The sequence below is a fragment of the Mus caroli genome, chromosome 6, assembly GCF_900094665.2.
Source record: "Mus caroli chromosome 6, CAROLI_EIJ_v1.1, whole genome shotgun sequence".
Classification (NCBI taxonomy): domain Eukaryota; kingdom Metazoa; phylum Chordata; class Mammalia; order Rodentia; family Muridae; genus Mus; species Mus caroli.
Genome location: NC_034575.1, coordinates 134,748,368 through 134,764,319, shown reverse-complemented (window position 1 = coordinate 134,764,319; position 15,952 = coordinate 134,748,368). Strand labels below are relative to the sequence as shown.

Genomic DNA, 15,952 nt, shown 5'->3' with positions numbered 1-15,952 from the left:
TAGAACCAAGACTACCAGCCCAGAGATGGTCCCACCCACAAGGGGCCTTTTCCCCTTGATCACTAATTGAGAAAATGCTGTACAGTTGTATTTCATGGAGGCATTTCCTCAACGGAAGCTCCTTTCTCTATGATTAACTCCAGCTGTGTCAAGTTGACACAAAACTAGCCAGTACATCTACCTTGTTTGGCACTTGTCCCGAACAAGGACTTCCACTTACCCATCAAATCATGGTCACCTTATTATACTGCAGAGCTCCTAAGACACATTAGGCTCTGTCAGTCACTGAGCTTTAATGAGATGCAATTTGTCCTCTGCCTTCTGCTTTCTGTTGAGAGAGACTATAAAAATGAATGAGGGCATGGCCCAGAGACCCCCAAGCAACTTTGCAATGGCGAGTGAATGCCTGAGCACTGCAGGGAGGGTGAGCATCACCCCTCTTCCTAGACCATCTGTCCCACGTGCTCCACCTTATGGACCTGCCAAAATTAAGGCTTGTAAGTGCCTTCAATGCAAGATCTTAATTGAGTTCTGTTCAGCCTGTGAAATGATGACGATCTTTGTGGCTGGCCACATAGTTCAGTGAATACAGACACCTGCCATGTCTGATCACCGGAGTTCGCTCCTGGGGTCCCCCAAAGTGGAAGGAGAGGCAGAAGTCCCAGAAGTTATCCTCTGACCTCCACGTGCATCCCCTCCCTCAAAAATAAATGTCATGAAATGATGATTTCAGAAAAAACAAAAAAACAAAACCAGGAGCTTTGTTGTTGTTAATGGTTTTTGCAAAATGCATTCCAAGTGCAAAGAACTTGAGTTGTCCCGTGGCTGGGACAGAAGAGAGTTCCAAAGTGCATGAGAGAGCAGAACCTATCTGGCTTCAATGGGGTGAGACTTTCAATTCCTGATCCTGAGAACCATCACATAGCGGACGCAAAGGCAGAGGGATGCTAACTCTATTATTTTGCCAGGACAGAGGTTAGGGGCCTGAAGTGACACTGGAAACCAGCATCAAAGCACAGTCAGTGGTGCATCAGCCAACCAAAGCCCCTCCCATCCCACTCTGGGGTTATCCCATATGGATGTTAAAATGGCAGATTTGACTTTCGCAGCTACCTTGAGTATTTCACCATCACGAGAGGGAAGCACAAGGCCTTCTAGGTCCTCCTCTAAAGTCAGGGCTCTTGTTTATTAATCCCAGGAGAAGGCAAAACTGGAACTGTGGAGCCCTGGCCCGAGCAGGTGTTTCCCAAGTCTTCCTTAATTTCATACTTCCAGATCCTCTGTGTTTGTTTTATCATGTTTCCCAAGAATCCCTACTCCAGGTTCCAGACCCCACCCCCTTTTCTCATTAAAATATATTTTCTCCTTCTCATTTAGGGGAGAAGTGACTTTTCTCTCGCTTACTTGGAGGGAACCTTGCTATTTGGACACATGCTGCAGACGTTTCTTGAAAATGGAGAATCTGTCACGGGTCCCAAGTTTGCTCGTGCATTCAGGAATCTCACTTTTCAAGGTACCTGTCTCATGGGATCAAACAATAAAGTCAAAGAAATGCAGGCTTTGGGAGGGGGCAGCAGGAAACCACCAAGACAGGCGTCAGCGGTTGACGCTTCCATTGCTAAAGACCCTGGAGTGCAATGGAAGGAAAGGGCATTGCATAAACTTTGGGGGATGCAGTGATGCGTAACTAGACCGCAGCTCATGCTGCTGCAGTGCGTGGTCGTGGGGTGCTGCAGAATGAGCATGTAGGTTGGGGCTCCGTGCACGAGCAGGTTTGCACAGAGCGTTGTCACGAGTAGTGATGGGCTGCCTGCCAGAAGAGAAAAATTTGCGGCTTACTTTTGTAAATTAGCATATAAGATATATTTACAGTCTTTTTCAAATGAAGTGCATTTTAGTACATTCTCTTCTCCATCTATATCCTCTTGTCTCCTGGCCCCCTAACACTCACATATACACACACACACACACATATACATACATACACACACACACACACACCACACTCACACACCACACACTCATACACACACCACTCATACACACATTCACTCATACATACACACACACACACACACATACACACACACACACCACATTCACACATACACACACACAAACACACATCACACTCACACATACACACACCACATTCAAACACACACACACACACACACACACACACACACACCACTGACACATAGTAACCAGTTTCAATCTCCTTTCTGCTCTCTTGCCTTAGGTTCAGTTTTTATTTATTTATTTTTTTAGTTTTATTTTTATCTCTTTATATTTTAATGTATCCCCCTTCCTTTCCTATGTTAAGCCTCTATTTCCCCCCCACACACCAACTGCCCCCCAACTTCTAGACTGACACACCCATCCTGCAAGCTCCTCTTGGAGCTTCTCTGTCTCAAATCAAAGAAAAAGATTATAAAGAAATTTCATTTTAAGAAATTATCTGGGGGCTGGAGAGATGGCTCAGCAGTTAAGAGCATTGACTGCTCTTCCAGAGGTCCTGAGTTCAAATCTCAGCCACCACAGGGTGGCTCACAACCATCTGTAATGAGACCGGATGCTCTCTTCTGGTGTGTCTGCAGTGTACTTATAGATAACAAATAAATAAATCTTTAAAAAAAAAAACCAAAAACAAAGAAATTATCTTAAAGTCTTGCCCTGCAAAACCTTTGTCTAGACCAAAGTGAGCCCTTTGTTGGCTCCAGAAGATAGACAGTGATTAAATCACTACCTGGTCTACAAGCTGTGCCGGTGGCTGTGGCCTGAAGAGAACATGGTTTCTGCTTCCCTGGAGAAGCAGAGAGACACAGTCATGCATCACTATGGCCCTAAGAAAAAATTTTAATAGCTCTGAGTCTGATTAAAATTATTTCTCATCAATAAAATAGAAGCAACCATTTTTATGTCATGACGTCCTGAAGAAAAGAAAATGGCGAATGTGCAGATTCCTCTGGCACAGAGATGGTGTCTGGTAATCATGAAATAAGTGTTAGGTTTAACTTTTTATATTTACATTTATTTGTTTATTCGGGGCTGTGCACTCAAGTGAACATTCATGTGTACACACCACAGTGTGCAGAGGTCAGAGGGCAACTGGTGGGAGTTGGCTCTCTCCTTTTGTCACGTGGGTTCTGGAAACTGGACTCAGGCCCTCCGGAAGCATCCTGCCCAGCTGAACTGTTTGGGCATCGCAGAAGTGAGCTGTCCTGATGAGCATGTAAAGGTTTTCCACCGAAGCACACATTCTGCATGGTTTGCAGTTGGAAAGTTGAAAAACAAACAACCGAAGTATCTTTTTTAGTGTTTTAGCCACCGAACATTAGTGAAGTGATTTTGTTCTTTGTACAATGTAGACTACCCGCTGTGGCCTACACGCTCGGCCACTGGTTTAGCTAATATTCTTGTGCAGTGTGGAGAATTCAGCAAATCATTAACCTATCACATCCTAAATGGCAGGAAGAGGATCATCCTGCTAAATGAACGAACATTCCCCCATAAAAATACCCTTCACAAATCACAATTAGTAGGGGCAAGAAGCAGGTAAGGGCCATGTGGAAGAATATTATAGAGTGATTCTAATCCATTTTACAGTCTTCATTGGGATCCTGCAGGTTTCATGGCTAAAGCCATTGATGGTCTCCAACATTCATTCATATTCTCTCTCTCTCTCTCTCTCTCTCTCTCTCTCTCTCTCTCTCTCTCTCGTAGGCTTTGCAGGACCTGTGACTCTGGATGACAGTGGGGACATTGACAACATTATGTCCCTTCTATATGTGTCTCTGGATACCAGGAAAGTATGTCTGACCCCTGACATGACCCCATGGTGGCAAGACTGGGTGGAAAGGGACAGTTAACTGGAAACAGAGAGGCAGTGAAGGAATTAGAGAGGTTGATGTTCAGAATCTAAAGATAGATCATGGCAGCTCTCTTGGTTGTCATATGTATACTCCACTTGTGGTAGGATTCCCTAAGCGTGTTAGCACATAGAGCCTCTAATCAGAAATCAGCTCACACACATATAGGAGTCAGACTAGTGGAGTCGATGAAAGAAAACAGGCCTTTCCTAAAGACTGTAAAGCATTTTTACAAACTAAAGATTTCAAAGAAATAGCTCTCTCCATCAGCACTTCCATGAAACATGTGAACTGTGCGGTCTCTCAGGCACACACATGAAAGTGCCATGATGCTAGACTTTAACTCTCATTCTACACCTGTGTCTTAATTAGGGGGTCACTGCTGTGAACAGACACCATGACCAAGGCAACTCTTAAAAGTTTATCATTTAGTTGGGGCTGGCTTACAGGTTCAGAGGGTCAGTCCATTATCATCAAGGCAGGAACTTGGTGGATCCAGGCAGCCATGGTGCAGGAGGAGCTGAGAGTTCTACATCTTCATCTGAAGGCTGCTAGCAGAATACCGGCTCCCAAGAAGATAGGATGAGGGTCTTAAAACCCATACCCACAGTGACACACCTCTGCCAACAAGACCACACCTCCAAATAGTGCCACTCCCTGGGCCAAGCATATTCAAAGCATGACATTCCACTCCCTGGCCCCCGTAGGCTTGTTCAAACACATGAGTTTACGGGGGCCATATCTAGCCATAGCAAAAAGTACATTTAGTTCAACTTCCAAAGTCCCCATAGTCTATAGCACTATCAACAAGGTTAAACGTCCAAAGTTCAGTCTCTTCTGAGGTCCATCCAATCACTTAACTGTAATTCCTGAATGAAGACAGGAACCAGCCGGGCAAACTCCAAACTCTGCATCTCCGTGTCTGATGTCAAAGCAGTTTTCATATCTCCAACTCCTTTTTCATCTTTGTTGAATGCAACAAACTTCTTTGCCTGGGCTGGTTCCACTCCCTGTTAGCAGTATTCCTCAGGAGATACTCCATGGCTCTGGCATCTTGGGGGTCTCCAAGACAACTTCAATGTTACAGCTTGTTTCAATGTCTGGGATCCACACATGATCTTCTAGGCTCCTCCAAAGGGCTGGCATCATTTCTCCAGCTCTGCCCTCTGTAGCACTCTAACCTCAGGTTGATCCACTCCACTGCTGCTGCTGTTCTTGGTGATCATCCCATGGTACTAGCATCTCTAATACTTTGGGGTCTTCTGCTGTAACTAGGCTTTACAAATAACCTCTCATAGGCTCTCTTCATGGTGCCAAGCATCAAAACCTTTGCATGACCCCTTCAGTCCCTGGGCCACCAACTACAACTGAGGCTGCCACTTTATCAATGGCCTTCTCTGTCCTCTCACTGTGCCAAGCCTCAACTGTTCTTCATGACTCCTTCATGCCTCAAAACCAGTAACCACCTAGGTGACTCTTACACATTACCAAGTACAGCTGCAGCATGAAATACAACCTTGGCTATCTCTGGAACATGGCTTCTTTGTGCTCTCAGAAAACACTTCCCAGAAGATTTCACCTCAGTGATGCTGGTATCTTCTTAATTTTTAATTAATTAATTAATTAATTAATTAATCACAAATTTCTTAGCTCCAACTAACCAGCATCAATTGTCCCAGTAATCCCTTCTATTTTTCACTCTAAAGTCAGAGCCACATGGCCAAAGCTACCATGTTTTGATGCTTGCTGGGGCTGGAACATGCATGGCCCCCTCCTTACTCTATTACCAGCTTCCTGTTTTCCAACTCCCTCTCTGCCCAAGCTTGGCTGTCCTGGCACTTGCTCTGTAGATTGACTTTGAACTCAGAGATCTGCATGGTTTTCTCCTGTAATACTCTAATTAAAGGTGTGTACCACCATGCCTGGATTTAAGCTTTTCTTCACCTAGCTTTATCCCAGGTTAGCCTTAAACTCGGAGATCTGGTTGGCTTTGTCTTCTGGGATTAAAGGTGTGCACCACCATGCCGGGATTTAAATTTAGCTGGATGGGATCTTGCCCCCAAATCCCTTAATCCGCTACCTCCTAGGACATAGGATTCAGGCCCATTTCACTTCCTGGTGCCCCTTTCATACTTTAACCATATATTTTGTATTTTCACCTTTCTAAGCTTGCTATGCTTGTTCAAAACTTCAGGAGACTTAACCAAAGAACAAAGTCTCTACTGGGCTTTCTTGAGATTTCCTTTGTCAATGCAATTAATATAAGTCTTCTTATCTTAGACTCAGATAGACTCTTTAGACAAGGGTAAAAAGCAGCCACAATCCTCACCAAATACCACAAAACCAGTCTCTAGGCCACATATTGAAATTCTTCTCCAATGAACCCTCTTGGGCCTGGCCTGCACAGTTCAAATCAATGTCAGCAACAAAGCCTTGCATATTCTTTCCTGAATGGCCCACTAAGCCCCACTAAAAACATTCTACTCCTTTCCAAACCCAAAGTCTCAAAAATCCACATTCTTCCAGACAAAAACATGGTCAGGCCTATCACAGCAATACCCCAGTCCCTGGTACCACTTCATTTTTATGGAAGAGCCTGTGATGGCTGTTTTTATGTCAACTTGACACAAGCTATGGTCATCGGAGAAGAGGGAACCTCGATTAAGAGGTTGTAGGCAAGCCTGTAGAACATTTTTTAAAATCAGTGATTGAGGAGGGAGGGCCCAGCCTATTGTGGATGGGATCACCACTGGACATTTTGGCCCAGGGTTCTATAAGAAAGCCATGGAGAACTACTAGCTAGTAAGCAAGGCCTCTGTGTCAGCTCCTGCCTCCAGGTTCCTGTCCGGTTGTAGTTCCTGCCCCGACTTCCTCTGATGAGAAACCCTGATGATGAAGCATAAGTCTTTCCTCCCCGAGTTGCCTTGGACATGTGTCGTTGCAGCAATAGTTACCCTAAGACAGCAGCCTCTAAAGAGGGGAGGGGGTCTACTCTCTCACCATATCTCCCACAAGAAGCTTCCTGTCTGGTATAGAGTTCACGGCTGATAAGCACTGAATTTAAAAGTGGAACCGCTTCCTGTATGCCTTCCGGAGCTGTGTCCGTCTAAACCATGAAAGCCGCTGTTTCAGCCAGCCAAGTGACCAGTAAAGACCTTTTTCCTACAAGAGAAAAAGTGGACATCTAGAAGAAAATAGTATTCATTTGTAAATGTTCCAGAGTGGACATTAGGGCAAGCTTAAATCATAACATGCATATACATAATTAATATAAATAAGTCATAATATATGCATAAGTCTATATATATTGATGCTGCCTTTTGAGAGACACCTACAATGGCAAATGTAAAAATTACAGAAAAGATGCCCATCCTGAGAAAGTGACACCAGAAATTTGAGGCAGCATTTCAGAATCTATAGTTTTTGTTATTATATTGGACCTTTAATGAAATACTATATTTGGGGGCCAGTGAGATGGCTCAGTGGGTAAGGGTGCTCGACTCTAAAACAGACAGCCTGACTTTGATCCCCAAGACTCACGTGGTAGAAGGAGAGATTGGATTCCTGAAAATTGTTCCCTGACCACCACATGAATGATATGTATACCCACCTCCCAAATAGAAAGAAAGAAGAGAGAGAGAGAGAGAGAGAGAGAGAGAGAGAGAGAGAGAGAGAGAGAGAGAGAGAGANGAGAGAGAGAGAGAGAGAGAAAGAAAGAAAGAAAGAAAGAAAGAAAGAAAGAAAGAAAGAAAGAAAGGAAAGAGAGAAAGAAAGGGAGAGAGAGAGAGAGAGAGAGGAAAGGAGGGAGAGAGGGAAAGAGACAGGCAAAGAGGCAGAGAGAGAAAGAAGAAGAAGAAAGGAAGGAAAAGGGAAAGAGAGAAGGGAGGGAGGGGAGGCAAGGAAGGAAAGAAGGAAGGAAGGAAGGAAGGAAGGAAGGAAGGAAGGAAGGAAGGAAGGAAGGAACTTTAAGAGGAATATAGAGTTGATATACATGCCATGGAAAACTTTTGTGTCATGTCCCCTAAATGCTTCAGTTACTAACAGGAACCGCACAAAGAGACCCAAATGCTCATCCAAAGAGATGAAGACCCTACTGTCCTCGGAAGAGACACAAAGACGTGTGTGAGAGATCTTTGCTCACCACACTTCCGCTTTTCCCTACACAGGTCTCCCAAAGCAAATTTGGTCAGACTTCTCAGCATTTGACTGCTTCCAACCTCAGTACATAGTGTGTGTATTGGGGAGAACCTAGTGATTAGCTCTCAAAACATGGGAGCTATCAGAATACTTGTCTATGCTCAGGGTAGGTATCAGTAGAGAGTCAATAAGCCACACCCTAGCATACAGGCTAATTTTGACCTTCTATATATGCAACTATAGGTTCTGTCCTTCAGACTCAAAGTCTCTAAATGTAAATTTCCTATGGAGAACATTTTGAGGGAAGGATAGTGACTGTAGAAGGTAGCCCTGTTTCAAACATATTGCACACAGCATTGTCAATACTTAGAACAATAATTCAAAGATAGCCTGTAATAATGTTTCCATTAGCAGATAACGTCACGTGAAGGCTTTACTCATAGAGGCTTAATTAGCAACTGGTAATGATGGCTCATATCTGTAATCCCAAAATTTGGGAAGCTGAGGCAGGAGGATTAAGAGATGGAGATCACGTCCCCAAAGCCACACACACACAGTCAGCCTCATCACAAATTGCTCTAAAATGTTCTCATGATTTTCTTTTCTTCCGCCTTTGTTTATGGCTCCAACACAGTACGAGGTTCTTATGAAGTACGACACCCACAAAAACAAAACTATTCCGGTGGCTGACAACCCCAACTTCATCTGGAAGAACCACAAGCTCCCCAATGACGTTCCTGGGCTGGGTAAGCCATTCTCGCTGAGTTTCCTTCCCTCGATGTGGTTTCCGAGAAAGCTGTAGGCAGTTAGCTTGTTTATCTTTTCTTCTCATCTTGCGTGACTCTCCAGGCTTGTGGCTGGGTTTTACAAGCCCAGTGAGTTCTGGTTAGACTCATCCACATTCAAACCCTGTTTTGAAGATGGTTTTCATATGAGCGGGACCCCCTAGAAAACAAGGTCAGAAAATCAGCAAAATTGAATAGACATAGAAATGTGTACTTTATCCTGTTACTGCGACAGACTCAATGTTTTAAGCAAGGAATATTTGCTGGATCTCACCTCTCCTCAGCTTTGCTCAGCACCTCAGGAAAGGATCAGTCCAGCCCTGTGTGTCGCCTGCACGGTACTCACGCCACATTTGCTTGTTTATGTGTCTTTTTACCATATACTATACAAGTGTGGGGTCTAATAGTCACTGATACCTGTTGCTGAAACATACTGCACTGGAATAATTGAATATTTATGTATTCAATTATTCAATATATTCAATACATTCACTATGTAATTTATTCTATATAATATATTGTAACATTAATATTATAAGAATATATAATGTTATATAATATTATTAGATATAATTTAGTGATATTATATTATATTAATTATACACACACACACACTCTGGACCTAGCACTAAAACCATTAATTTAGATGAAAAGGCAGGTCCAGGGTAGCATAGCCAAAGACAATTGCGTTAACATGAGTCAATTTGCTTTGATTACAACTAAAAGCTTTCTCCTCTAGCAAAGCAGCCTGTTTAACGAGTTCCCTCCAGCCCGACTGTCCTAAGACTTAGAAATCACCCTGTTGTTCACTGTACATTCTTTGAGAAGCCGGCAGAATGCAACAACCAGAATAGCCACTAGAGAGCAGCAGATGGTTTGCCTTCGAAGTAGCCTGAACCTGACTTAACAGAGAAGCAAAATGAAAATGCGGTTGAATTTAAAACAACTGCATTTAGCCAGGTGGCTCACATCTGTAATCACAGTGTTGGGAATACCGAAGGGAATATTACCGTGAGTTGAGGCAATCCTCGGCCACAAAATGAGATCCAGGCCAGCCTGGACTACTGAGTATGACCCTGTCTAAACAACATTGAACTGATTTCATTTAAATAGCATGTTTAAATATCTAATTATGGTCATTATGTCTAGCACAGGGGGTGATCATTATGTAGGCAGGTAGGGACTGAAATGACCTGAGTGGCTCCGACTCATGCTCTGGCGTGGGGGTGTATGACGCCACACTGTGGAGTTGTATTTTTTTCTACAGACTTCCTCTTTGTCTGGGGCTAGGGGTGTGTTACGGTGGCAGTGTGTGACGGTGGTGGGCATGGTGGAAGTACTGTATCCATCAAAAGAAATGTGGTCATGACATGACTTCATGACAGTCTCATGATGGTCATGACATGACGTCATGATGTCATGATGTCATGAGCCCTGAGGTGGGAGCACTTTCCTGCCTAGGTGAAAGGCGAAACAAAGTCACTTAGAAAGCCAGGTGACAGGCAACCCCAGGGCAAAGCTCGCCAAGCAGCCCTCATGGAAATGTGCTACAGTTTTATCGCATGCTAAGCTTCTGCTTGGGATGGAGCAGGGGCGGGATGGGGCGTGGCGGGGCGAGGGACTAGGGGCAACGGAGGGTCAGCGGGTGGGGGGAGGAAGAAGGAAGAGAGAGAGAAAATGAGGAAAGTTTAGGATACAGTATGATTAAACAAAAACATTACAAGGTGTGTGATAAGTTTACAGTAGAAGAGGGTCTTAGTATATTTTCATATCGGGGCATCTTTTTCTTGTCTCAGTAAAATAAAGAGGACCAAACTTTCATTCAAAACTTTCAGCCATTTAAAAATCAATAATTTACTCATGGTGGGTACAGGCTGGCTGGTAGACAACCGAGCTGTACCTTCAAGGGTCTTGTGTGTCCCCCCCCCCCATGTTGTGTTAGAGACTCCTGGGGGCAGGGGGCAAAGCGGGGAGTGGAACTCTAATGGGAAATCTGTTCATCTTTTCTTGGAGTAATTTCATTAAGTACTTGGAAGTGACCTCCAGTCTTTAAAAAATTTTTTTTCTGAATACTTTCCCTATTTGAGCGTTCTTTTGCAAGTGTGTTCTCTCTCTCTCTCTCTCTCTCTCTCTCTCTCTCTCTCTCTCTCTCTCTCTCTCTCTCTCTCTCTCTCTCTCTTCCTCTCCCTCGCCTCCCCCCTCTCATGCGCTCTCTCCTTGTCCTTTTTACCATATCCCTTTGTCTTCCAGCTCCTTACACATTTTGCCTCTCACTTTGAGTTGTCCTTTCGTGGAGCGCACTTACTTCCTGCCAGGTGGGGAAGCTCTGCGCACACGTGAGCCAAAATGAGCCTGCGAGGGTTTTTACTGCTGTGGCTTCTGACACTGGACTTGTCCCTTACGTCCTTGGACGTCCCTCCAGTGTTTCCTCGGATAACACTCCCACTTTCCTGAACTCCACTTGTTCTGAAAATCTGTGAATGGAAGACATCTACTCAAACTATGCACACACCCACACACACAAGATTCATTCACTCTAACACAGTCAGGTTATTGCTTTCCCTCAATAATAGAATCCTTGGAGAGGAACTGTGGTTTAATATTCTAATTGGCTTTCTTACAGTATGCATCCAGCATTTAAAAATAGCCATCACTTTCTTTCTGCATAGAACCTCTTTAGTCACACAGATCTAGATAATATTATGTAGGCTTATCTCCCTTCAAATTATGTGTTGGAAACCACTTAATATTTCTATGACAGTAGTGGTTTTGGTTAGAAATAAGGAGCTACATGGCTGTGCATAGTGGCATGTACCTATAATTCTAGCACACAGGGGGATCATAAGTTTTAGGCAACTCTGAGCTACTTAGGAAGATGAGAGAAGAGAGGGGAGGGGAGGGGAGGGGAGGAGCCTGCAGATGCTGGATGCATAGCACCAATAAAAGATTAATCAAAAAATGTTTTTCAGAAGGGTTCTTCCCTCTCCTGTCCTCAGGCTTCATTTCACCAGGTGAAGCTCTGGGATGCGTTTGTGCTGTGGTCCCACTAATGCACGCCCCTTCCTTCTCTGCACAGGCCCTCAAATCCTGATGATTGCCGTCTTCACGCTCACGGGGATCCTGGTAGTTCTGCTGCTGATCGCCCTCCTCGTGCTGAGGTACCTCCTTCCCACAGGCTTGCCCTCCAGATGGGGACGGGAGAAGGGGACAAGCCTGGTGTCCATTGGCAGTGCTTGATGAAAAAGGCAGACCTGGGATCTAGAAGGCACTCTACTTCAAAAGCGGGGTCAAAGGCAGAAGCGGATATGTGTAGATCAGAACCCTGGCATTGAGACACAGGACTCAGATCGAAGCTCTGGGCTCTGCCTGTGTGAGTCTGTGTGCTCAGGCTAGTTCTGCTGAGTGTTGGGAAGACTGCAAACGTGCCTTGAGTCCAGTTAGCCACATTTTGAGCAGTGTCTAACTAGCTATCTTCAGAGATCTACTGGTATATTGTGAAAGATTGCAGATTCATTGTACAGTATAGTGTGGAGCCTAGAAGAAGCTTAGAAACCGCCCGTGCCACTAGCTGTGGTGACCCGTGCCTGTAATCCCAGACTGAGGCAAGAGAATGTGAGTTTAAGGCCAGCTCGTACTACACAGTAAGACTCTTGTCTCAGACAAACAAACAAAACCAATAACTCCAAAGAAATCACCTATTCCAAGTATCCAGAGCCTGAGGAAAGGGCGACAGACTCCATCTGGCAGGTATCGAGTAGGGGGAGCCGAGATCCAGGCGAGTGAGCACCGGAGCCATGGCTTTCCTGCCTGACTTGGGCATAGCTTGCGCCATCTGGAGACATAGGACTTATTAAATATTCACTGACTCTATAAGCATCCCAGCTTCTGCCTGTGCGCACTAAACACAGAATATTCTTTCTCGGTGTGTTATCAGGATGCTCCTAGTCAAGTGTCAATTATCTGTGTGTGTCACGCACTTTGGTAAGAGTGTGTGACTATTCTTTCTCATGTGCCCCCAGCCCATAGCATGTTTTCTCTGGTGAGGGGGAAGACTTCTTTGCTCTGAAGGCAGAGTTCATGTCCTAAAGCTGTGTTTCTCAGAATCCAGGAGACCACAGGTCTACAGCATGACCATTTAATCTCTCAGAAATTAAGGTCGATCAACTTTCCGTAGGGGAAATAGGAGATAGATCTGGTTGTCTCTATGCCTGGAGACAGCAGATTCCTAATGGCCAGTCGTGATAAGGAGACCTGATACAAAAGACGAGGCATATGTGGTTTTCTACTCCAACTACTGATGCATGAAAAACAGGGATTGATTTATGATGTTCCCTGAGCCAGGATAAATGACAGCTCTGTTGAGCCCCAAAAGTCTCCAACGCCACAGACATCATGGCCTGGTAGCCTCTGATGTCTTGGTATTCATCCCTCCTGCCTTTGTTTAGGGTCACCAAAGCTGGTCAGGGGTGTGCTAATTTACACATATTTAATAAAGGAAAACTCAGAGTTAGATAGAAGCAGAGGAAGAAAGTTGAGCATCCTATTTAGGGGACACTGAGAGGCGAATGGCAAATGATCTTGAGACTGTAAGTCAGGGTTGATCTAATGACAACAAAGTGAAGATAAATTCAGGAACAAACAAGTAGGTCAGCAAGAAAGAGTGCAGATGTGATGGGGTGGACTTGTAAGCCATCTAGGGAATGACATCGGAACGGTCGGCTTTCCATCCAAAATGAAATTAAAGTTACTAATACAATAGGATACGGCCCACTCTGTGTGGAGCTTTAAGAGTTAAGGCCCTAGATGTGAAAACCAAGCTCTAAAATGCAGAGGAAATGAACACAAGGGCAAGTTCTGAGTTAAGATGAAGACAAAGGCCATAGAACTAAAAGATGAGCCTGGATACAGTTAAAACTTTCCCTACAACAACAGTAAGGAGATGGTGACACAGAAGAAAGGGTTTGCAACACAGAGGGAGATAGCGTTTGTTGTCATAATTCATAAACAGATTCCTGTAAGGGGCTGGGGAAATGGCTCAGTGGGCAACAGCAGTTGTGCAGGTTTGAGGCATTGAGCTCAGATTCCTAGAACCAGGTAAAGCCAGGAACGGTTGTGCACATCTGCAATCCCGACATTTTTACCGAGATGGGAGACATGAGAAGTGCCAGATACTTGCAGGCCATCTAACCTGGAAAGCACAGCAGAGCAAGCTCCTGCCTCAAACCAGTGGAAGGTGAGGATCGGGAGCCAAGGTGGTCTTCTGATCTCCAGAAGTCCTCTGTGGTGTGTGCATGCACCAGAGACTCACCACAGCCTCACACATACACACACTCAACGCATACACTTACACACACACAACACTACACACAGAGATTAAAATTCATGTAATAAAAAAAATGATACAATAATAAAACTGAGAAAATCATAAACAACTCTATATAACTCTATCTATAAAACTATATATATATATAGGCAGTAAATATTTGGAAAGATCCTCTCGATAGAAATCAAACAAATATAAAATTAAGCAAGTGAGCCACCATATTATAAACATCATAAATGTTTAAAAGTGCTTAACAATGTCTAGAAATTGGAAATGAGAGTTCTCAGGGTGGGAAATTGTCCCATCACTTTGGAAAGGTATTTCAAGATGTTGAAAGTGTGTTTCTTCCCTGTAACCCACGAAGGTATTATGTATAACACCCGGAGGAAGGAATTCGAAACCTCGACTTTTGTATGTTGGGGTAAATGTTGAAATAGGGCCTCACACAGCTCAGACTGGCCTTGAACTTGCTATGTAGCCAACAATGATCTTGGCCTCCTAATCCTCCTGTCTCCATGTCCCAAACGCTGGTGTCCGGGGGGGGGGGGGCTTTGGGCCTGATTTGACTTCTTTTAAGGGCAAGGCCTGAAGAGGAGACTGGGTTACTTGGGAATACAGCGAGCTCAATGGTGGTTTCAGAGTGTACATTTATTTTCTGCCTCTCAGGGCTCTCAGGGTCTCGGGTATTTGATTTTATTTCTTCCATTCCTTTTACCATCTGTCAGATCCTTCATTATCCTGAATTACTGTCCTAGTGAAGGGCTTGGGAAACCAAAATGAAGAGAAGAGGAAAGCCGGCAACTGTCCCCTTAGCAGTTGGGGGAGCATAGAGCCACACCTCAGTGTCTGCTGGCCTGAGGACAGTGGGGTCAAGGTCCTTGTGTCTGGGAGTCAAATGGACGCCTCCTGTTGGTTCTATTCCTACTACAGAAAATACAGAAGAGATCATGCACTTCGACAGAAGAAATGGTCCCACATTCCTTCTGAAAATATCTTTCCTCTGGAGACCAACGAAACCAACCCCATCAGCCTGAAGGTGAGGCAGGCTTGCTCCACCTGTTGATGTGTAGCTGACAAGACTTGGGTAGCCTGGTCACAAGCATGCCAAACACGGACAGTTTCATTCATTCCAAATCCCAAGATTTAGATGTTTGCAGCTTACAGGGGAAAGGCTTCTTTTGGCTCATGGTGTTAGGACCACATCTGCAGGTGACAGTAGCAGTTTACTGCATGGCTTGCTCATAATTCGGTCGATCAGGAAAGAGAAGGCAGTCGGACCAGATGCGTTCCAAGTTCTAATGCATTAGGTTTGTCCCACCCCTGTCCTCCCAGCTAAGTGCCACCTCTTAAAGGTTCTAGCACATCCCAGATCTGCACCACCAGCTAAGCACCAAGTATTCGAACACACGAGCCATGGGAGCATTTCACCCTCGGCCCACAACGGTATGTCGGTCATTCTTGGCTTCTGACCTGGAAGAGAAGTATCTACCGGCTCCTCTCACCTTCAGACTCATTGCCTCAGGCTAAATAGCTGCCATAAATTTTGGTCATTGCTGAGGAAGCCTCTGCTAAGATTTGTCTAGAAGGTTCCCTCGGCTGGGAAATGTAACCAGTCTGAACAACTCACCCACATTTTCTGCAGGCAGCAATGCAAACTCCCCACAAAAAGCTACTTAACTAAGCTTTGTCATCCTGCGTTCGCGGGTGATACTAAAAGACAAAGTATTAAGAAGCTGTGTAGGGCCACACGGAGATAGTAAGGCATGGTAGATAGATAGGTAGATAGATAGATAGATAGATAGATAGATAGATAGATAGATAGATAGATAGATAAA

General features: G+C 44.6%; 1 protein-coding gene across 2 annotated transcripts in view; it reads left to right on the top strand.

Moving 5' to 3' along the window:
- Gucy2c (guanylate cyclase 2C) overlaps positions 1-15,952 on the top strand; it is an 81,874-nt gene that overhangs the window by 28,069 nt on the left and 37,853 nt on the right. For both annotated transcript variants that reach the window (XM_021165238.1, XM_021165239.1), the window contains exons 8-12: positions 1,378-1,513; positions 3,727-3,812; positions 8,644-8,755; positions 11,871-11,952; positions 15,048-15,153. In XM_021165238.1, the coding sequence (XP_021020897.1) occupies positions 1,378-1,513; positions 3,727-3,812; positions 8,644-8,755; positions 11,871-11,952; positions 15,048-15,153 (522 nt within the window). The remainder of the gene's footprint in view (positions 1-1,377; positions 1,514-3,726; positions 3,813-8,643; positions 8,756-11,870; positions 11,953-15,047; positions 15,154-15,952) is intronic.